General features: G+C 38.4%; 1 protein-coding gene across 1 annotated transcript in view; it reads left to right on the top strand.

Annotated features, from left to right (window-relative positions):
• Positions 1–390: 390 nt before the first annotated feature.
• Positions 391–24,580, top strand: part of PLPPR4 (phospholipid phosphatase related 4) — a 41,700-nt gene continuing 17,510 nt past the window's right edge. Inside the window, exons 1-2 of the mRNA XM_080801157.1 lie at positions 391–513; positions 22,693–22,878. Coding sequence (XP_080657283.1) covers positions 436–513; positions 22,693–22,878 — 264 coding nt within the window. The 5' untranslated portion in view covers positions 391–435. The remainder of the gene's footprint in view (positions 514–22,692; positions 22,879–24,580) is intronic.

Raw genomic sequence — 24,580 nt, 5'->3', positions numbered from 1 at the left:
GTGTCTTAGCTTCTCAGCCTCACTACTGCAATATCCAGGGGTGCGTCCCCCCTTTTTCGATTCTTGACGTCAAGCTCCAACAGCACGGAGCCTGGCAAGGGCGGTGGAGAGCAGAGGGAGAGTGGCAGGGAGGGGAAGCCATTGCAGCAACAGCTTGCAGGAGGGAGCTGGACGTCTCCCGGTGGAACAAAACCGGGAGCGGGGGCCGGAGTAGGGGGAGGAAGGGGACCTGCCTGTTCAGGGAGCCGCCGGGTTGCTGCAAAGAGGGGCGGGGAAAGGCGGGGGCGCTGCCTGCAACGCGCTGGCTCCAGCGGTGCCCGCGGGGAATGTGACATCAGCGGCGCCGGGCGCTTGCGGCTGGAGAAGGCAGCTCGCCTCGGCTGCGCGGTGCACACCTCGCCCGGGGGAGGACGCGGACTCGGGCAGGCGGCCGGGATGTCGGCGAAGGAGAGGCCAAAGGGCAAAGTGATCAAGGACAGCGTGACCCTCTTGCCCTGCTTTTATTTCGTGGAGGTGAGTTGTTTCAGCTCTTTGGCATAATGCAGATCTTGAGGGCAGCTCGGGAGCGAATTCGGGTCCCGGACGGTGTTGGAGGCGCGGAGACCGTGCGGGAGTGCGCGCCGCTGCCCTAGATGCCCGACCCTCCCCCTTCCCCTAGGTTTCTCTGGAGCTCCCCCGAGTGTGCCTGTGAGTGTCTGCCGGCCAGGGGTGACTATCACTGGTGATGTCGCTGCTGGGTGGCCTGCAGGGAAGAGATACCTGTGTGAGTGAGTGTGGGGCTAGTTCTCTGGCCCTCCGGTTCTGCCGGTGTGCAAAGCGTCCGTGGCCCACAGGGGCCATGATGCCAATATTTCGGGATTTGTGTTTTCAGTCTACCAGTCCGTATCTAGAACTCTGTGAGCTTTTGGTAAGAATTCAAATGCACACAGCCATGCTCAGAATGTATGGGGTCTGGAGATGTTTATAGAGCATTAGAATTACTGACTGCTTTATTAAACAACAACAACAACAAACAACATTCCCCTATTACAATTATTATGGTGCTCACGTCTGCTTCTAAAATTGGGTCTGCTTCTCTAGGCATCAATCTATTGGCCCTTTTCCATGGCTAACAAAAATTATACATGTGTATACGTATGTATATATGTATGTATAATATTTTTAAAATATGTGACACCATCTGCTTTTGCATGATTTCTACATGTACATTTATTTTGTGCTGAGCAGTACTATAGATAAGCAATTAACATGGAGATGTAATCATAATGAACCTCTAACTTACCAAAATGCAGTATTTAAGAAAAGAACAATTTGTGGAGGGGTTAAAAAGATTGACAGGTACAGTGATTCCATGCACCGTGGTCCATTGCATTAGGAAGACATTTTTTAGGCAAGAGGTTTATTAAGTCATAGGTAGAAAAGAGATACATTAGATAGGTTTGGAGAAATTAGATGGTTGTAGTCATAAAATTATGTTCTGTAATTAAAACCTGGATTGCAACAGAGAGTATTAGAGTGTTGCTGAATTACAAATATCTTTCATTGGTTGTCTTTTCAGGCAAATATGGAGGTTTAGTACTTCCAAGTACAGATAGTAGATTCTGTATTTGATGATGGTGAGGCTTATCTATATTGAACGATAGCCACTGCCTTGAAACTTGGGGGAAGGGACGTTGTCAGATTGTTCTTGTAGAGGACAGAATATTTGCAAATTTCTCTTAGGTGTCCCAAATTCTAAAAATGGTTTCAGTTTTAAGAAAGATGTATGTGACTTACATGAGTCTCAGAAAAATGATGGGTGATTCCTTCATCCGTGACCCATAGGAAAGAGAAAAAAAAAAAAAAGAGGTATCTTGTTTATTTAAAGTAATTAATTGATTAATTTGTTTTTATCCTTTCTCTTTCACAAGGGATTTTGAGGTCATGGTTTAGATAATTTTGTTGAAAGATCATAGTTTCCTTCAGAAAAATGTGGGCAGCAGAAGATTCCATGATGAAAAGGGAAAATAAATAGAAAGAAAATGGGATACCTGACTTTAAGCCAGATCATATCAGGCCACTTGTCGCATTGCTAAGCCACTGTGGTTTTATACTAAAGCACTTTCATCCGTATCTGGACCCTTTATGTGTTCTAGGAGGAATCAGTTCATTTCTGGGTTCCACCTCCAGGATGGAGCACACCTGAGGTCAGCTAGAAGCTGACCACATATGGATTGCAGCTGTATGGCTTCAAAGCAAATACTTTTATGAAAGAGGATGCAAACCAGAGAATTAAGGATATGTCTTTAAAGAGTCTATGTGGGCACTTTTGAAGGACTTTTCACAGGGGTACATACATATCCCGTAATCTAAAATTTTATGAGTAAAAATGCCTCATAATGCTTTTGAAATGTATCTCTAGGAACAAACATCTCACAAATGTCACTTCTTTTCCATGAGTGGAAATCACCCCAAATCATTACATTCCCTTTGATCCGTTCAGATAACCCTCTACAAATTCCTTAGCAGAGCAAGCTATAGAATAGCTTGAATACTTGAAGACTATGCATGGAGTTAATAACATTATTTCCTGGGGGTAACACAAAGTGAGAGCCACAAAAATCGCATTGCAAATTATCTCCCTGAAACTTCATTGCACGATGAACCACTAAAGAGCCTCTAGAAAATCAGAGAAGACATTAGTACACCAATTATTTAAGGGGTTGACAGGATGCACTACCAAGCTTCTTTGGAGTGACTCATTTTGAAGCCAGTGAAAATGAGCTTTGTATTTCCTTTGGAGGATGAATAAATAGCAGGAATTAAGATGTCAGTAAAATACCCTAGAATAATGACACTTTGTCTTACAACATAGTTTCCCAAGACCTTAGTAATTAAAATGGAAAAGTGAAACATGAGTGAATCTTCCATCACATAACAGCCCAAAGCCCATATCTCAAGCCTTTCTATGTTACTTCAGGCAGTAATTTAAGCCCCCATCTCCTCCCCAATTTCTAGAGGTGGTGTGGGTTCCATAGCATTCCTGAAATGGACCAATTTTGATGGACGGAATGGAGAGAGTAACCAACAGAGTGCTATTTACAGTTCGTACAGTAATAATGACAACCAGTTATGAAGCACCTAATAGCTACTAAGAGTAAAGCAAGCTAAATGCTTTACCTGCACCATCTCATTTAGTTTTCAAAGGTTCTCATTAAGAAAGACACTATTATCACCTATGTTTCAGAGAAGAAGAAACAGAAGCTCATGGAAACTGAACAGCTTGCCCAGGGTTTACAAAGCCAGGTCAGAGGTAGAGCTGGGTATGGATTTAGAGCGTGTGCTCCTGGCACCCACTGTCTCTCTCAACACGCTGAAAGAATATTCACAGGGCAAAGTTACCGCCTATGGCCTCCCACTGGTAAACACAGAAATATGTAGTTTCAAGTAAGGATACATCAACGAAGATGACAGTTTTGCCTAATAACAGACCATCCTCCTCAGCTGAGTTCCTCCTTCACAGGATGCCTCTAGACACAAAAGTTGGTGGACAGGGTCCACTCCCCGTACGGACTCAATAGATAGCGGCTAGGGTCCCTTCAACAACTCCCCATGACCAGGTACGGAGAAAGAGAGGAGAGCCTGGCAGTCCAGGTGCAGAATGTCTGAGGGTGGAGACTGCATCCTTGTGGGCACTGGGCTAAGTGGTTCAGCCACTAACAGCGAGTAATCTTGTCCCAGTTCACCGCCAAACTCAATGTCAAGCAAACATTAAATTAATGGATAGAATTCATTTCTCTCTCTCTCTCTTTCCTTTTTTTTTTTTTTTAAAGATTTTATTTATTTACCTGATAGAGATCACAAGTAGGCAGAGAGGCAGGCAGAGAGAGAGGAGGAAGCAGGCTCCTCGCTGAGCAGAAAGCCCGATGGGGGGCTTAATCCCAGGCCCCTGAGATGACGACCTGAGCCAAAAGCAGAGGCTTTAACCCACTGAGCCACCAAGGCGCCCCTAGAATTCATTTCTCTTACACCTTTGGTTTATGCTGCCAGTTGTCTGCTGATGAAGGGGCTTATGGCTGACAGTAATGAAATATATTATTAGTACATGTTGATTGAAAAAACACATGATGATTTCCAGCACGGTACCTCTATGATCTAGTTTGTTAATTCGGTTTTGCCTTGTTCAACTCGAAAGGAACTCTCTGACAAGCACATCCAAGGCCTTATCAGTTTGGACAGAAAAGCAGGTTAAAAAGGAATGTTCCACTGAAGAAAAGGTTTCTTTTGCCTTTAAAGTTCCAAAGCACTGTCCGGCTGATGGTTGTATCACTCTCGGTGGCAATTGCACTGGCAGCACACCTACACTTAGTGAAAGGTCTTGCAGGCTTAATCACCCAAAATTACGTGAGATAAGGTTGATTATCTGTGTGCCTAGTGCATTTCCTTTATACAAGGCATCATAATGGTTGTACCTGTGCTCAGACTCACCATTTTGTTCTCATTAGTCATCCTGTTCAAAGGTATGAGTTCACATCAATTCAGTAGGTAATATAAACAAATGACAAATACCCTTTAAGCCAAAAAGGCATAAATTCTTAATAAGTAAATAGGAAAGAGCTTCTTTTCATTTAAATGTTCTGTTTTATGACCTATATTTTTATTACTAATCTAATGTTCTTTTTATGGAGGTTGAAAAGCTGTGTTTGACCAATATGCAAGGGTATTTTTATAGGATTACAGAGACAGATGGTTGGAAATTCTTGTTTTTCTACACACACACACACACACACACACGCACACACCCACCCCTGCACACACAGGCAGGCACAAACCCAGGTCCAGTGAGAATATCATCTCTCACCATTAAGCATCAAATAGCACAATCTGAAGAATTCCAGATTCAGAATATTTTAAACACAACAAACGTGAAATCATACAGAAGGTGTTCACTAGTTTGAATGTTGTACTTAACAATGGCTATGTCTCGAGATTTTGTTAATGCAGGTTAATTACTGTAGGCTTGGTAACCAGACAGTGTGTTCCAGAGTAAAAGCCCTTGTTTCTTGGTTGCCATCCGACCTGGAGAACTTCCAAAAGCCTTTGTTTGAGCGCAGATATCCTAGTTCGGTCAGTCTGAACACCATGCACAGACATTCTGGTGTCCTGATAAAACATTAATTTGAGTTTTGTTTTCTTCCCCCTGGAAAGTGTTCCCAGATTCTTAATTGTAGCAAACCTGAAGTCACACGATTTCTGTTCTAGCTCGTGATCTGTGTGAAAATTATATAACTCATTTGATCTTCTCTCTGGGAAATATAGCTAGCTTATTTCTTTCTCCATAAACTTTGGCATCAGTAAGAAGTACAAAATCACATTTCTGCATTGCATATACCAAAATAGTAGCTGGAGGCTTTTCCCTTTTCTGGGCGGCATGGTGAAGTAGTCTGCTCAAAGTAGTCCCACAAACCTGCCAACAGAGATGAGCTGACAAATTTTTCCTCCTCTTTTAGAGTCACAGTGCGCAAAGTCCTCTGGTGAATGAATAACAAGAAGGAAATAGAGAATAGATTCCCAAGTTTTAGAGAGACTAAATGAGGACATTTCCACAAATACCAAATATTGATAGGTATGCAGAACCTGCTTTGAGGAAATTCTGTGCTGTTTTAGGCACCATCACTATCCTACTGTCCACGGCCAAGTCACTCGTAATGTTCTGTGGCCTACTTTTCTCTAATAGAAAGAAAAAGAAAAAAAAGCATTTGGCTTCTACCAACCTCAGAGGAGACTAACGACAACAACGGCAATAATAATAATTAGAAGAATCAACTTCAGTCCTCCTACATGTGACAGACCCTGTCCCTACATTATCTTTAATGCTGAGAACTACCCTAGAACTAGCATTACTATTGTGTTGAGGCAGTACCAAGAAAGGATTATTTACCTTATGTTTTAAATCAGCGAACTGGAGCTCAGAATGCTAACTGTTTGTGGGGACACACGGCAATGCAGTGAAGCAGCCGGGATCTGAGTGCTGGTGCCTCTCACTGTTGCATTGTCATCACACTACTCCCCCTCACTCACACTCTACTCAATGGAACAAAGCAGTGGGTTGGGGACACCCGCCTCTACCTTGCCCAGGCTAGTTTCATGGTGTCTGGAGGCAGGTCCTTGAAAGATATCTGGTTGGGGCTCCCTCTGAGTTGTGAGGTAAAGTTTTTCTCTTTTATTCAGCTACTGAACGTGGGGCTCCATTAGTGTTGTCTCCTACTCACAGGAAGGGATTTAATCCTGACCTGGAGGTGTACATGACACCGTATCTGTCCGCCTCAGAAGGCGCTTCTTTTGGGACAGCCCAGGGCACCCACGAGTCTCCTGTGGGGACCAAAGGAGCAGCAGGGATGGAGAGAGAAGTTGGAACTGAAATAAAGCTTAGAAAAGGAAGATCTGCAGGTCTGTGGAAGAAGGAATCCCAAAGAGATAACAGAAACAGAGAGAGGCCAGGCCATGGGGGAATTAGGAGAAGATGTGTGAGAAAATAGAAGGTAGATGTGAAGTGCATGTGAGGGGATGGGGATCCAGTGTGTGAACAAACCATGGAGATCCTTTAGGCATCCGGCTCATCTAAACCGGCTTATTATATACAAAGCATTGAAGGCACGATGGTCAGTTTTTATGTCGGGAATGTATTACAGATACAATGCACAGCAGATTTCCTTCCAGAGTATGTATATACACCAGGTTATTTTCAGGCAACCTCTCTTTAAATAAATAAATAAATAAATAAAATTTTTTAAAAAATTTAAAAAGTGAGGAAATGTTGTATTACAGAATTAAGTGTAATAAAATCCTGCACTCCAAGAACATCTGGCTTGGTTCCTCTATCATAGATGAGAAAATTGTGCCTTGAAAAGGTTAACTGAGTTACCTAAAGACACACTCTGGTGAATATCAGATCGGGAATAGAACCTGAGTCTCCCGTCTCCTGTTCCAGTGTTCAGTCCTAATTACTACTATTTCTAGAATTGCTCATATTAGAAAATGTCCCCCTGGATTATAACACTAAAAATACAGGTCATTCTAATTCTACATGTGAACAATGAGGTATTATCACTTTTATCTATATCTAGATCTAATTAGTTAATATTTTGTTAAAGAATTTTGAATCTGCATTCATGAGGGGGCTAGTTGTGAATGGATCTTCTGCTTTCCCAAATTGTTGGGCTCTTTGAAAAACATGGCTATAGCTAAAGATTATAAGTTTGGAAGTGGTATTTTTCTTTCTCATTGCCTAATTGCCCACCTATAATTTCACAATTGCTTCCTTTGACACGAGGTCTCTGACAGACAATAAAGATGAAACATCGAAGGAATAAGAATATAATTTACATCATTAGTAAAAAAAAACAAAAAACAAAAAAAACAAACCCTGAGTTTTCTATTATAACGTATTGTAGTTTTTCAAATACATTGTCTTTTTTGATCCTTTAAATACAACTGGGCAGTAGCCGTAGATACTAACTCTGTTCTACAAATGCAGTAACTGAGACTCGAGGAGGTCCAAGAATATGCCTAAAACCCAAATAGTCCTATACGCCTATGTTGAAGTTTGTAAAAAAAAAAAAAAAAAAAGAGGTTTGTATTTGGACTGTAAAATGTCTATTTATGAACATCTTAGCTTCTTTGGTTTCTTCTGGAATTAATTAGCTGAGAAATGTACTTCCGATAATTCCTCATGGTCAAGTGGATTTTGGAATATGGAAGCTAAGGACAGAAAAGTTCGTTTTAACATAATTAATGTGGAGGTGTTTCTCCTGTCAGTGATTAGACACGGAATCAATTGCCCTGTAGTTCCGTTATTCTTTGGTTGTTTTCAAGTCACAAACATTTATGTTAACGCAACATAAATTCCTTCCTTATTTGCTGTCACAAGATGGCTTCTGTATATTTTTCCAGAACTGGCCTTAGGCCACTGAGGTATAAATTAAAGAGAGGGAAAATTTTGGGAATTAAAATCAGTGTATTTAGAGAAAAAGGTAAATGACGTATCAGTTTGTTTAGTAGGCTGTTGTTTGGGAGTGGGAACGTGGAACCATGTATGAATGTGTTGTTTACAATTGAATGTCCTCACCAAAAGCCTAGGCTATTTAATTGCCTTGGTGGTAAAACTGCCATTTCATAAAGTCTTAATCATGCTTCAGAAACCGAGCCCACATGGGTGGAGCCCCCAAGAGACCGACCTTACATGAAGTAGTGTCCAAAAAAAGGGTACTAAAATGAAGTACCAGGGTGTAATCTGTTTGTATCTTCGTGATAGTTCATTTATTCATTAAATAAATATTTATTGATTGCTTATTATGTGCCTTTTAAATTAGTGGAAATAATATAGAACCATTGCTGGCATATTTCCTAGTTCATAGGAGAGTTTCAGTAAATTTTCACTGGACAGATGGAATAAAACAGAAATAATATGAACATAAATTTGTCCTTAACTTTCTTTTTCTCAGCTAGTGGAGATGTTTTTGTTTATAAAGTAAATGCTGATGAATATACCATCAAATATGTTGCTCTGTCTCGTGAATTATTGAACAATGGAGGATTAAATCAATCTCCCTGGTCTCTATGAGTCCTCAGTTCTTAAGTATACTTATACTCATTTTATGATGTAAGGCATACCTATGGAGTTTTTGAGATTTGAGACTTCAAGGAGTGGTATTATTTAAAGAAGGAACTCATCATTTTAATTTTCAGAGATAACTCTTCAAGTTACATAAGGAGGCACACATTCTAGCAAACTCTGGGCAAGTAACTCACTTCCTCCAAGTCTCAGTATCCACATTTGTAAAATGGCAGAAATACTGTGGGCACATTCGTTTTTGTGACTCCTTGATTGTATACAAATTATACAAATGGCTAGCAATTTCTAATGGAAACTCAGTGCTTAGGAAATGAGTTTTCTCTTTCCCATTTGCCAACACCCTCCAACCCCTCATCTCATCTAAAGCAAACTTTTCAGGTGGCTTCAGACTTTACTAGATTCCCTGGAAAAGAGTTTATTTTCCTGATTTTTTTTTTTTTTGGTATCACACATTTTGGTATGTTTTATAATGTGCATACAGTGATAAAGTACTCTGTTTCAAAATAAAAATACATATAAATAAAAGCTTGTTGGATTGCATGCTCATTTTTTATTGATACAGGCACACACATACACATAAAACACACATTCACAAAATGGAAACCACTTGCTTTTAGTATCCTTACTTAACCTTGTCAGTGGGAGAAAATTCACATTCACTGAACATTTTCTATATGCTAGTGCAACACTCTACTGCGGGTTTTTGCTCCAAGGATGTTGGTAGGTCCATACTCTGTGAGACCCTGCCATTCAAATCTTTTTAGAATTTTATGGTACTGTATATGAACTCAGCAGCAGCTATCCAGTGCAAAATACATATATTCTCATGTTTCATTTCAGCCATCTATGATATAAAAAAATATATATATTCTACAAGAAAAGATGAATCAAAGGATAATCTAATCTTTGGGAATAAGTAACCTCACTTAGGCTATTGGGGTGAAATTCATTGAAATTTTTTTTGAAACAGTTGGATACACACCAAAGAATTAACAGGTTTTTTTCTTCCTGTGTGATGATCTGGAAATGCTTGTATTGTAGCAACTGAGATTTGAGTGATTGAAACAGAGCTTCCAATTGTAAAGATTTGGGTTTAAATTATGAGTTTTCTCCATGGAAAGACATCAAAAGACAGGCAACACTCTGTTGTAAACTGTATACTGGAAAGAAATTAACTTTTGAAACTTTTCTACTTTAGGTTCTCATTGGGTTTCTAGCTTCCAGTTGAATTTAATAGATGTATGAAGAAATTTATTCAATGATGCTAGATTCTTTGATATTTAAGTCTCATGCATATATAGTTATTTCATGGACAATATTGGTTCTGGTGACTTTTTAGATAGTTAGACCAGGAGATAGTTAAGATAATAATAATTATTATTTTTTTAAACTCTAACCTCTAGAGCAATAGAAATAGCAGAGAGAAGGTAATAGGGTCTCAATAAATTTGTGTTGCATTAATGTCACATTGGTCAAGAAATCTGTCAGTCACTGGAGATAGGGAGATAGAGACTGTACTGGGCCTCAGCTTTGGTCTTAGCCTTGGCCTCAGTCTTCTCTGGCTGATTCCAAAGGCTAGTGGTCTTTCTAGTCCGGTTCAGAAACAAGGGAAGAGATCGCTAAGACTTTATCTCCCGGATATGTGTTCCAACATGTCCAAGAAGGGCCAAGTGCAATACCTTCCAGAAGATGCCTGTTCTCCAGGGCTATAAAAGAATTTTACACACTGTCCGTTCCAAAGCTCCCAGCCCACCTGACTCCACAGGCTCTTCCCCTTCCACCATCACCACCCTTGCACTTTAAGATTGCAGAAGTCAACACAACAGAGGAGAGGAGAGATGGGTAATAAGAGATGACCCCAAGAAACACAAATACCTTCGTGAGCTGTGTTTCAGTCTCTCATCCTCTCCTGTGTTGTGTCTTCATTTTCCAGGCCACATTAAAAACCATAACGAGGACAACAACTTCTAATCTAGACAGAGGCAGTTAAGCATAACAGAGGGGCAGACACTCACTGAGCTTGGGCAGTGGGGCAGGGACCTCCCCCACTTCAATGGCAAGATAGAGCTGCTTAGCTACACAGACCAGATGGTTGGGTTGCCAAAATCAGAAGCTGCTGAAATCTTGGCATATGAGCAAGGGTTAACCAAATCTGTAATGGATGGCTACTTCTTGAAATGGGTGGGGAGGTTGCTTAAAAATGTCATCAGCTACAACAATGCTTAACGGTCCCTCCAGCTCAGAGACATTTCTGCCCTACTGTGCCACCTTCTGAAGATCTGTGCATGGTACCAGGTGAAACTCTAGAAAGTCTGCCAAATGGCGCACACACACACACACACATACACATGCACATGCACACGCAAACATATGATTTCATTTATTCTTTGACTTTTGGTTCAAACTACTACTGACTTTCCCAGTTTTTTGTGTTGGTCAAGCAATTCAGCAGTAATTAGATTTATTTGTTTAAAACTTGAGTAATAAGTTGTGCCTCTTTGCCAGATGTACTTGTATGTCACATCACATCGTATTTTGTGTGTATATTTACTCATCTGACTTTTTGATGCATGTCAAAATGAAACACATGATACAATTATACTTAATTTAATCACAGCCTTAAGATGTTGGAAATGAAAGTTATTAATGTCCTGTCCCACATTAATATTTTACCTTCAATATTCTGTTTATATTTGTTGATATCTTTCACAGATACATTCAAGTAAATAAAATCCTTAGCAGTCTTGGAAAATCTTTAATCTTGAAGGTGGGCTTATAATATGCATTTTAGTATGCATCTAAGTATGTAGGAGAAAAGCTTGAAGGAGAGAGTGGCTCACGAGACATTGTTAAATTCTTATCTAAAATAATGGATTAGAAATCCCTTTGCTGGATAATTGATAGGTCAAGTAAAATCTATCAGCTACAAAGTATACGCTTAATAAATGTTAAGATTTAAATCAATTATTACATAGTAAAAAATATAAACTTTATTAGTACTTATATAAAACAGTTTAAATGATAAATTTGGTGCCTGAGTTTAGTAAAAAACTCAAAAATTTTTCAAATGACTCATGTATGGAATTCAATAATTTCTGTGTTTATTACACAAAATTAGGTATCACTTTAGATCTCAAAATCAGAATTTTGGTTTTGTTATTCCATGTCTCAAAATTGCAGTAATTTTTAGTTAGATTTCATTTCCCTGACATCGCATGACAATATTTATTAATTTTTCTTTTACTCCTATGTTGTTTCATATTAGGAAATATGTATTGGACCCCAAATGTATTATGTATTTCCTTTGTAAGACCATTCAGGGGAAAATATGTATGCTTTCTCTACATGAATTAAATAATCCAAGTGATAGTGAAAATATCATTTAATCTAAGTATATTAAAATTGTAATTTTTTAAGAGATATCAAAAATACATGCATAATACCAATCACAGCAGAAATTATAGGGAGGCATCCATGGTATATAAAGCTAAAATGTACTTTATATTTGTTTATTTTTTCTATTTCTCATTGTCTTTGTGAAGGCAAAGGTCAGAGGTGGAAATTTTAGCAAAATGCAGGAAGTATAATGATCACGAACATGAACACTGATGCTGGGTTTCTTGGAGTTTATAATCTAGCTAACCAGCTGTATAATCTTGCACGAATCATGTCATCTGTCTTGCCTCAGTTCTCCCATCTGTGGGGATAATAATGGTACCTAATAATAGTAAGAGGTTTTATGAAGATTGAAAGAGTTCGGAAACGTAAACTACTTTAAATGACCCATGGAAGTAGCATTAAATTGCTACATGTACCCATATTTTTTGAAGCCAGGTATATGTTGTAAGGGAAACGAAATTACAACTCTAGAAAGATTTAAAAGCAATTACTTTTAACAATTGAGGTATGGGTCCCCAGCCTCAGGTCTTAGTGTCTAATTTGGTTTAAAGAACAAAATGCTTTCCAAGACAATGTACATACTTCATTGTCTAATTATATAAGAGAAGAAAATCTTCAAAACCTGAGGTTAAAACTGAATACAAAGCTTACTACCCCAAGCCTAATGCTGGTTCAATATTCAGGTGATAAAACAGACATGTATTTTTATTTTAAACTTTACTATTTGAAGGACTTAGTTTGAGTTTCTTGTCTTCTTCAGTGCTTAAAAAAATCATTATTAGAATTGTAGAAATTTACAGTAGGAGCATGTTCTGTGAGAGAAGTAGGCAAGGATCTTTTAACATGGGTATTTTTGTTTTATCATATTAGCCACACGACAAGAATTGTGTAAAACACTTAACATCTCTGAGCCAGCCATGTACATATTTATTCTACATTGAGGCTACTGAGTATGTCCTTTGCTATACTAGGCCTGGGGAATAGAGATGTGAATAAGACCATTTCTCTGTTCTCAAGGGTCATATCATTGAATAAAAGAGAAAAGTAGAGAACAACTGCCATCCCATATGGCAGTCGCTGTGACAGAGGCATTCATGAGGCGATCCCTGTGCAGCTAGAGAAAGTGATCCAAAGAAATCACTGAGGACAGGAAAGCATCTGGAGATTTAAGGGTGTCCCAATCCCTGGTATTTTATACTAGAAGTTATTTACGAGGAAAAAAAAATGAAGATGAGAGCAGAAAACATCCAAGATATAATTAAGGGTTCTTAAGATATTACCAAAAAATAATAATAATAATAAAATTACATTGGAGAAACTGCACAGGGAAGAGCATTAAGACCTTGGAATATGAGATCATTGAGAGTGTGATTTGAAAGTGCCTAGGGCTTTTCACTTTTGCTGCCGCTGTTGAAACCCCTCACACACACATGGCCATTTCTCGCCTCTGTCCTTATGTGGCATTTCCACGGAAGCCTGGGGCTCTTCTTTCCTGGAAAACACCGGACGAATGCCAGACGGTGACATGTGCCAGAGCGGCAGCAGGGTGAAGTGGGGCTTGTGCTTCTGGGAACTGAACAGATAAGGTTCCTTACTCGGGCTTGGCACTGAGGAGCCAGGCACACTGTTTAACGTATCTGGGGCAGGATATTCTCTCAAAATTTATCTTACAATTCCCAAAGAGGTCATGAGTATTAAATTAGATAACTCATGGGGAAATGCCTACATAAAAACCCAATAAAAGTTCTTTTCTTTTTAGATATGAATTACTGCTCAATAAATAATTACTTTTAGTAACTGGAAGTGAACCGAGCTGCAGAAAAGACAGGTAGTAGATTTGAGCACAAGAAGCTGTTTTCATGGGGTGCTTCAGTGGTTCAGTGGATTAAGTATCTGCCTTTGGCTCAGGTCATGATCCCAGAGTCCTGGGATCAAGTCCCACATTGGGTTCCTTTCTCAATGGGGAACCTGCTTTTCCCTCTGCCAGCCACTCCCCCTGCTTGTACTCTCTCTCTCGGTCTGTCAAATAAATAAATAATTTTTTAAAAAAAGAATCCATTTTCATGTTCGGGGGCTAAAGAAGTTGATAGAGAAACTGTTTAAGAGTTAAGAAGTGGGTGACTTTTTTCAAACATCACATATTCCCTGCAACACCCTTTTTCCCTTCAGCAATCACAGCCTTTGTAGCAATGTTGAAGGGAAAGTAGGCTGAGACCCATGAGCAAAGAAGTTGACGGCCTGTTTTCTGGACTTGGGCATCTGTGTAGGAATCTGGGTACTCCCACTCACCAGCTTTGTGACCCCTGGACAATTCACGTTACCGACATCTGCCTCAGTTTTCTCATCTGTAAATTGGGGATATCAATAGAAACTTTATAAGGTGTGGACTGAATGCAGCAATCTGTTATAGACCTAGGCTCAGTATCTGGCACCCACATCCCCAAAGCATATGCTATGGATTGTTAAGAAATCATTCAAGTTTTCCATTTAATTAATAGTAATGTCTTGATTTCTTTTGATTAAATTTGGTAAACATTTACCGAATGCCTGAAACATTCAGAACACTGTGTGAGATACACAGGTCTCAAGTAAGTAAATCTTTTTAAGTAGTTTTAAGTAGTTAATCTTTAGACTAGGGCTGGTGATATACAAAAAACTATAGTCCAAGGCAGACAGATACGTCCTACAATAGAATACATATGGAGTATAGGAGTCAGAGTCTTCTGTTCTGAATAAAGAGCATGGAGAAAGTTTCAGGGAGAAAAAAATCATGTCAACTTGACCTTTATGAGGACAATTTTTATGGGACATGAATGTGAAAATGTAGTGTAAAACAGAGCCTAGAACATGCCTTTTGAGACATAAGTGTAATGGGAACATAGCAGGACTGTGGAAAGTAGGTATGGAGCAAAATTAAACAGGAAAGTAGATTAAGCGAGAATATAAAAGGTCAAAGGTGCCATTCTAAAAAATTGGCACTTTATTTCGTTGTTAGTGAGACACTCTTAAAAGGCATGATCAGATATGAACTCTAGAAAAATCAGCCTAGGGCGCCTGCATGGCTCAGTTGGTTAAGCAACTGCCTTTGGTTTAGATCATGGTCCAGGATTCCAGGGATCGAGTCCTGCATCGGGCTCCCTGCTCAGCGGGGAGTCTGCTTCTCTCTCTGACCCTCTCCCTTTTCATGCTCTCTCATTCTCTCTCTCTCAAATAAATAAAACCTTTAAGAAAGAAAGAAAGAGAGAGAAAGGCAGAAAGAAAGAAAAATCAGTCTAGAAATATCTTAGAGGATGAAATGACTCATGTGGAGGACACAGGTAGCAGATCTAATACATTATAGAGAGTAGTGACCATGTGAAAGAAATGAGTGAGATGCCTCCGAAATCATGCCGGCACATGGAGAATTCTAGAAGTAGATAACCATGTATTTATGGTTATCTATATATACATGTATGTATATATTTCACTAAGAACAGATGAGGCCCAGAAAGGTGAAGCGACTTGCCCCGAATTCTAGAAGCTGGTGGAATAAATGAGGGAAGAAACTGACTTCTCCTGTCTCCGAAGCTGGCATTGGTTTCGTTCTACCACACTGCCTTGTTTGAATTTGTATCTATACATGCCATTTAAACGACAGCCAGTTTGTTTGTGAAAACTCATTTAGGTACCTAGAACTAGAATGGTGTTATAGACTCATTCCTGACCGTTTCCTTCCCTTAACTACCCTATGCATGCCAGTGTGTTTTCTTATATTTTTGAGATTCATTGTAGTTTATCTAAATATGCTGCAATTAAGATAGTGATATAAACTATAAAACTGTATACTATACTATAGTATATATTATTAATTATCATTGCCAATATCTTAAGGAAACATTTATCTGGATTAGCTACAAGGCAAAAATTACCAGAAATGTCATTAAATATTGCACTGTAGGAAGTAGAAAATTCTATCATCACTGTGTTGACCTATGACAACCTCCTTTGTGGCATAAGCTTTAGTAAAATTACTTTGATCTGCTAATATTTCTTCTACTTTGAACTTGATTTCAGTATATTATATTAATGTTTTAAATTTCACTTTTTATATGATTTGGGGATATTTTACCAGAATTGGTTCCCAGTCTCCCATTTAAACTTTTTATTTGCAAAAAATAAATCAAATCAAATTAAATGTATTATTCACATTTAAAAATGTCCCTTTTCTTGTAGATTACCTCTTGCATATGAGTGGTATGAATCTACACAGTTACATTCTTTGACTTCTTGTGTCATTATTCATATTAAAAGCAAAGTAATTTCATTCTGAAATTTCTTGAGCGTGGTGGTGTTTAAATCCGAGGGTTGCTGGAGGGGAGGGGGATGGGAGAGATGAGGTGGCTGGGTGATGGACATTGGGGAGGGTATGTGCTAAGGTGAGGAAAAAAAAATTTTTTTAAATAATAAAAAAAAATCATCCTGTATCAGTCACATGCAGCTTTTCACCAACAGCCTCAGTCCAGAATGGCATCTTACTCTTTTCTAACAGCTATATTTTGATACCTAAGAGGCATCTCACCTTTCATACTTCCAGAACAGAGCCTTAGATTTCTCCTACTCAAGCTTCTCCCAGCCTTCCTCCTTCTGATAAATGATGCCACTGACCCTATTGCCCAAGCCTAGGATCCTTGAAATCAGTCTTGATTCTTTTTCCTTCCAGGACTAGACTGCCAATAAGTCCTGTCATTTCTGCCTCCAGAATCAGATTGAGATCTGGCAACTTCTCTACTGCGTCAGTGTCTTGCCTGGCTTAGGTTAGGGGCCATGCCTCCACTAGAATGGAAGCTCCGTGGGGGCAGGGAGTTTTCTGTCGTCGATTGCCGTCTTCCTCACTCACAGACCAGGGTCAGGCACACACGACGTAGTCAATAAGTATTTGCTGAGTTTTGATGAGCCTTCTACATTTTCACCCTGCTTCTACTTTGGACCCACCATATCCATCCTCAACCCAACAGTCAGAGCGATGTCTGTAAGACCTATTTCAAGTCATATTAAACCTCTGCTTAAATTCTCCAAAGCGTTTCCAAACGTACTTTGCCTAAAATATTAACTCAGGCCACAGCCTTCAGTGCTCTGCCAAGCTTGGCCCCAAATCCACCTCTCTGACTTCTTCTTCTGTCGCTGCTCCCTTTTGAGTCTGCTTTTCACCTGGGTTTTAGATGATGAGTTCTTTCTTGTCCCGTGAAATCTCTGCTTAAATGATACCTACTGAGGTAGGCCTTCCCAGATCCAGAAGAGCAATCCAGGCACTCAATTACCACAGCCTTCCCTCTTATCTTCCTTAAAGCACATGTTCGTTCTCAGATTATAATTTTTAAATTGTTATCTGCCTTCCTCAGCGAGAATGAGAACAAGGACTTTGGCTTATTCCGCCTGTATTCCCAGGACACTGAACAAGACCCACCGCTAGCAGGTTCTCAGTAAATACTTGTTGAATAAATAAAAAACAAAGGAGCATTGATATTATACATGTTAATTGGCTCTTTGCGGCTCTGATACCACCAGTTTAAGAGGATTTTGTAAGACTCTACATTCATGATGGCCATGAAAGAGGAAAAGAATGGAACGGAATTTGTATTACTCTAGGCCAAGAGCAAAGAAAACTCTCCCAAATGAGGAAGAAAGCTTGTTCTCATTATCAGCATGCTAAAAGCAAGTAAGTTATCTGACCTAGATAAAATGTCATGATAGATTCCATAAAATGTTTTGCTAAAATTGATATATACTGTCGATTTGATTTTTTAAAAAAGCCTCAAAAAATCAATATTATCTAGCAAATGTAATCTTTTGAAACATATTTCTTTTGTTTGCCTTGTCTTCTAAAACTGTAGTAATTTTCTCTTAAAAATTGCTTCTATTATTTTTGCTCACAAGTTCCTTAGCAGATGGTAATTATAAGAATCAATATCTTTTTTTTTTTTTTTGAAAACTATTTTCCTAATCTTTAGGTAATTTCCCTCCTCTGTATTGCTACATAAAAACAGTTAGTTCACACTTTTTTCTTGGTTACAACGTAAGTGGAGAATAAAATTCTTAATTCTTGCCTATATGGATCTTTTAAAATCTCTTTTAAAATCTCATTTTAAATGCATTCGAAAGATGTCTGTGCAATTTTATTATGTATATATATATCAATTCTATATGTGTGCCCAAATTAGTGCATACCATCTGTTAAAGTTCTTCCATTGAAAAAGAAGTTTTGTTGATGAATATTTCATAAGATGAAGGATACCTCTGAAGATAAGTGTGTTAGAAGGAAGCATTGTAATCTAATTCATTGTTGTCTGGTAGTAAAATACAATATAGGACAACAATGTATAAAATTACTTTTTTCTAAAATATTATAAATATTTTGTTCAAATCATTCTTTTTTAAAAGATATTTATTTATTTGTCAGAGAGAGAGAAAGAGAGAGAGACACGACACAAGCAAGGGAAGTGGCAGGCAGAGGGAGAAGTAGGCTTCCGGCTGAGCAAGGAGCCCAATGCAGGACTTGATCTCAGGACCCTGGGATCATGACCCAAGCCGAAGGCAGATGTTTCCCCAACTGAGCCACCCAGGCGTACCCAAATCACTATTTCTTAAAAACAAATTAGAATACAAGGAATAAAAGATATTTTTAAAAATCCAGAGAAACAAACACCAAAAAGAAGAAAAATATGACCATTATTTTGAAAACAGATGAGGGTCTTGAAATATGTTTCTATAAAAGCTATTAATACATGGGTAGAAAAACTGTGTCACTAGGAAAAATCTTGAAAGAAAGCTGATGTCTGAAATGACTAAGGTGAATAACATTACAGAAGGAAATTAATTTTTACTCAAAAAACTAATTTATTATATTCATATATATGTATATATATTTAGAAGTCACTCATGTATAATATTCATGGAAGTGTAGAAATGAGTAAGATTAGGCCCCCACTTTAAGGAGATTTTCATTTGGGAAGCAGAGCAAAGGCTCCAACTAACCTAGCAGATAACTGATAATAAAGAAGAGCATATAAAAATTTCTTGAAAAGAGGGGCATGGGGGTGGCTCAGTTGGTTAAGTGTCTGCCTTCAGCTCAGATCATGATCTGAGAGCCCTGCATCATTGGGCTCCCAGCTCAGCAGGGAGTCAGCTTCTCCCTCTCCCTCTGCCCCTCCTCCCTGGTTGGGCTTGTGTGCTCTCTCTCTTCCTCTCTCACTTGTGCGTGCTCTGTCACATAAAAAATAAATAAATAAAAAATAAATTCCTAAAAAGAAGTGCCAGGGAATTAAGAGTGAGGAAATGACTTTCAAAATAGATTACCATATAAAGAATTACAAAAAAGGGGACATTTGACAAGTATAATATTATTAATAGTTATAACAACAGCAACAATAGTAATAATACTAACATTTATAAGCTATTCTTCATTCTAGGTATTGTTGAAAATTACTTGCACTAGTTCATTTAATCCTTTCAGCTGCCTGTGATGATGGGTACATACTGTCAATATACCTACTTCATAGATAAGACTGAGATTTAAGGAAAACATTTCTAAGGTCACATTGTTGGTAGTGAGTGGGAGAGCTGATATTAGAACCTCCCTTGAAAACCGTATGACCTGACTGGTTTGACTACAGTATGTTGAATTCAGAGTGTCCCTCCCTATTTACACATACACGTACACACACTCCCTATTTACACATACACATATTTACACATACACGTACACATACATGTACACACACATACACGTACACACACAGACATACGCACAATATAGGAATACAACTTTCATTTCATGGCTATATCTTCACTGGTACAGTTAAGCAGATTCTAAAGTTATCATCCACAAAATTCAATGGCAATTTAATGTCTTTACTAGGGAAGACAACAGAACTTTAAGCTAAATAGCCCCCCTTTTAATTGATGCTAGTTGTGTTTCATTATCCTAAAACTCTAATCCCATTTTTGAAAATAAACAAACAAAAAGCATAGAGTGTGATTAAGAAATAAGATTTGGGAGATACAATTCATGGGCTCAAAACCTACCTCGAACACTCACTAGAGAAGACTGGGCTTATCCACCTACAAAACAAGGATAGTAATAGCACCAACATTATATCATAATAAAAAGTCTTAAGTTAAATGAGTTAAAAATTAATTAATAAAATTATTTAAGCTTTCTAAAACAGAAACTTCACAGCACATAGTAAGGGCTATATGCATTTCTTGTTAAATTAAAACTAAAATATACTAAAAGTGGATTTAAATGAAGAATTAAGTGGATTTAAATGAAAAATCTCAATCACGCACATGCAGCATGAAGTGGTGTTTTATTGGTTGAGAATGAAAACTCCTAGTTGTGTATTACAGGAGAGGGGAGTGGTGGGGAGAAATGATCAGATATTTTAAGTGAACAAATGATCATGGGTTCTAATGAGAGAAATGTGAGTGTTTCGATGTGCTTTTTGTCCTATTGAAAAGCATAAATCTGAAAAACAGGACAATGCCAGATTAATCTCTATAGATAATTAGTTTTTCTAATAAACTTAATTCTCACCTCATTATAAAAAGACCCTTGGGAATAGAAGGCATAATCCTGTTTTGTAAATTTATTTTTTTAACTGAACATCCAGATATGATGGATGGTCACTATTGTCTTCATCAAAAATCTGTTCTGTTTAGTCAAATAAATATTGTATCCTCTACAAGTAACACAGCCTTAGGCTAAGCAACTCTTAATATATGTGCTATTTAAACTGAATTTTCAGATTCTGAAAGGTCTACCATCAATGTACTTGCAGTATTTTCTCTTAAGCTGAGCAGGTGTCTCATAATCTTGCTGGCCAAGCCCATGTCCTGTTCAACCATATTATAGCTCGCATCCACATAGTACCTGAGATATTGTAGGTTGAGTGAATAAATAACTGAATCCATAATACAAAGTCTTGAAGGTAAATGTGTAATATAGACTTAACCAGACAAACTAAAGGACATCCAGTGCAATTACAATTTCACGCAAACAGGAAATAATTCTTAGTTTAAGTATCCCCCAAATATTGCATGGGACATACTTATCCTAAAAATTGCTCGTTGCCTATCTGAAATTATAATCTCACTGGGTGACCTGTATTTTCATTACTAAATCTGGTAACTCTAGTCTGATTATTAACTTATTCAATTAGTCATTTATCAACAAGTATTTATTGCAGTATTAAGTTATTAAATATGTACTATGTGCCCACCACATGGCGGGAACAATTCTGTGCCCTGACTTAGCAATAAATAAACATCACTGGCAGACTCTCACTTTATGGAACACGTATTTCTGTGGGAGATGGGGAGAGGGTGATGAAAAATAAACAGGTGAAGTATTAAATTGACAAGGTAATTTCGGTTAATGATCAATGCCATGAAGAGTATCAAGCAAGATGATAAGGGCAGAGAGGGAAGGATGAACCAAGGGCTATCGTGTGTGTGTGTGTGTGTGTGTGTGTGTGTGTGTAAAAGCCTTTGCTGATAAATAGGTTATAATGAAATAAATAGAGTGAGGGTTTGTTGGGGAATAACAACTCAGGCAGGATCTCCATGTCTCCACGGCAGCTCTAGCTTTCAGCCTTTGCCTTCCTACTGGCCAGTTTGGACGATGAGGCCTTGGTGGGCATGGCCAGCCTCCTCAAGCCATTGGGGGCCTCTGTTGTCCTGACCAGGGGTTCATCTTGGACTCACCACCCCTAGGAGGAGCAGCAGCCTTGGCCTTGGCCTTGGGCCTCCCCTTGGCCGCATGGACAACAACCTCTTTAGGGATGAGGTTTTCCTTTGTTTTGGCTGGAAAAGCAGCACAATTCTTGCCCTTGGGGACCACAGATTTTGAACTCTGACTCTCAACTTTTGTTTCCCTGTGGGCCTCACCATCTTGACTATTCCTTCTGCCTTTGACCTTTGACTTCCTCCTGGGCCCAATGCCACTGGGAAGAGCCTGTGTGGCCTTGACTCTCTATTGGGGGGCCGGGTGACAGGAAATCATCATTAAAAGATGAAAAGAAACCAGTCTTTTCCAAGAGCCAGGGGAAGAGCACAAACAGAAGAAGGAACAGCAAACGCAAAGACACTAGGTAGAAATGTATAGGACTGTTCAGGAAAAGTGTGGAAACCAATTAGATTATAGTGGGCAGGAGCTTGGGGAATTGTATAAACATCATACAGAAAGATGTAAGAAACTGAAACAAGAGCCAGTTCATGCATAAATTTGTATTCCATGATGTGACATTTGGATACTTTTCAAGTAGAATGGAAAGCACTTAGAGTGGTTATGATCAGGAGGGATATGATAAAAAAAATATTTTCCAAAGACCCCTTGGTTTGCTGGGTGGAAAATGGATAGGTGGGGTGGGGAGAGAAGAGTGAAAGTACACCACCAGTTAGGAGGTGATCTGAGAGCAAAGGTGAGGGACATGACATGGGCTCATAGGAGGCTGGTGTCAGGTAGGTGAATTAGATGTTCTGAAAGTAGAAGCCATAGCATTTATGAAAGGTATTAAGTCTGAGATCAGAGGAGAGTGGTGAGAGAAGGGGAAGTAGCCATTTGTTCCCACTTAAAGATGCACTGATCCTATGTATGACCTGTGCACAATAATAAAGTGCTCTTCTTTATCCTTCCTTCTCAGTTGCCTATATTGGCATCATCGGTGGTTAGCCTGTATTTCCTTGAACTCACGGATGTCTTCAAACCCGTGCACTCTGGATTTAGCTGCTATGACCGGAGTCTTAGCATGCCCTATATTGAACCAACCCAGGAGGCAATTCCATTCCTCATGTTGCTGAGCTTGGCTTTTGCTGGACCTGCAATTACGGTAAGAATTGCCCCCAAATTGTATTTGTCATTCTTCCAAAACTAAGAATGACCACATTTGTGTAATAAATGGGTTAAAAACAAACAAAAAAGTGAACTCGAAATCTTGGAACAGAAAGATCATGTCTTTGGGATATTTTGAAAACGTCCTGTGACTTAATAGTTGAAAATAACTAGCATTAAAAGATTGTATAATTGCAAAAGTAATGGGTCTCTAATGTTCAGTTTTATAAATCATTCTAAAAAAATATTTGTAACTGCTTAATTCCCCTTGAATAGCTAATATGACATTTCTGATATATTTCCTAATTAATGTGTTGATTTGGTATCTGAAGTCTGGAAAGCTGGAGGGGAAAAACAAATAATTATATAGCCAAGAACTTTCTTCTCAAAAGGCATGTTGATATCACAGTTTCATTTTTTTACTGGATTAGCACTTTTTATTGATTATAAGCACTGAGTACCAACAATTATAAAGTAAAAAGGGCACAACTCACATTCCTGGCATTTTGGTTCACACATGCGCACACAAACTAAGCATAAAATACTTTTGATGCAAAACAGGCATTTGCATTTTTACATATATAATATAAAGAAATGTCCTAACTTACTGGAATTGAATGTAAAACATAATTCTTTTTATTTTTTTAACTTACACATTATGAGTAAACACATTTTTCATTAATCCATTAATAAATAAGACTGGACAAGCCTTTTTACCATCTCTTCTGCCCCTAGAATCCCACATAAAGGTCAAGAAACATGTTTCAAGGTTAACATCATTTATTTCTACCAGTAGGAACTGTTACTTTGCTTTTATCGTGCTCATGAATGTCAGAGGAAGTGGTTATTTAATGAAAAGCTGTACTTGAATGGAGTTTTTACAAGATTCCCTAATGAATTGGCCAATTCTGGTTCAACACAGCAGCAATTTTAGAAAAATCTATACATAAATCTTCCAAAGTCTATACTTTTATGTAGCTATGAATTTGTTTTTTCAAAATTTCTCCTACATTAAATTATAACATATGTTTACACTCAAAATAAATTATACAAAACATTCTCAGAAGGTAAAATCAGAACTTAATATTCCACAGAACTTAATCATACTTAAAAGGTCTCAAATACTTTGTAAATTACTGCGTTATTTGAACTCCAGTTAACTCTAGTGTGATAGGCACTATTAATGATGTGCTTGGAAATAGCTGCGATTCAAACTAATAAAACATACCTAAAGGGCAGTATTGCTCAGAATAACGGCACTTTCCTGTCATTTCTCTAACGACTTACTAAAAAATCCATATCATCTGTCATTTGACAAGAGCAAAAAGAATATAAGCTTTAAACTGTTACACCAGAAAGCATTTCTCCTAGTTGGGGTGTAGCCCTCAAACTTATTGTAATAGAATACTTGAAATAAAACAAAATTCTGTACAAATGTTCATGACTGTATTGATATTTAACACGAGACTATGTTTGATACTTATTCATTTAAATGATTTTTTATATATCCAGAAGCCTTTCCTCCCTAGGGTATTTTATGAAGTTGTGAGGAAGACAAGTCTAGCTGTGACACCTGCTGCTGCTGACCCTGTTTATCTCACACCGATCCCTTTGCTGACACTGTTACATGTCCTAGGGACAACCACCTTGGCCTTATCGCTGTGTTCCTGCATCTGTGACTCCCCCATTTCCTTAATAAA

The sequence above is a fragment of the Martes martes genome, assembly GCF_963455335.1.
Source record: "Martes martes genome assembly, chromosome: 4".
Classification (NCBI taxonomy): Eukaryota; Metazoa; Chordata; class Mammalia; order Carnivora; family Mustelidae; genus Martes; species Martes martes.
Note: the sequence above shows the minus strand (reverse complement) of the source record. Positions and strands in the feature narration are given on the sequence as shown.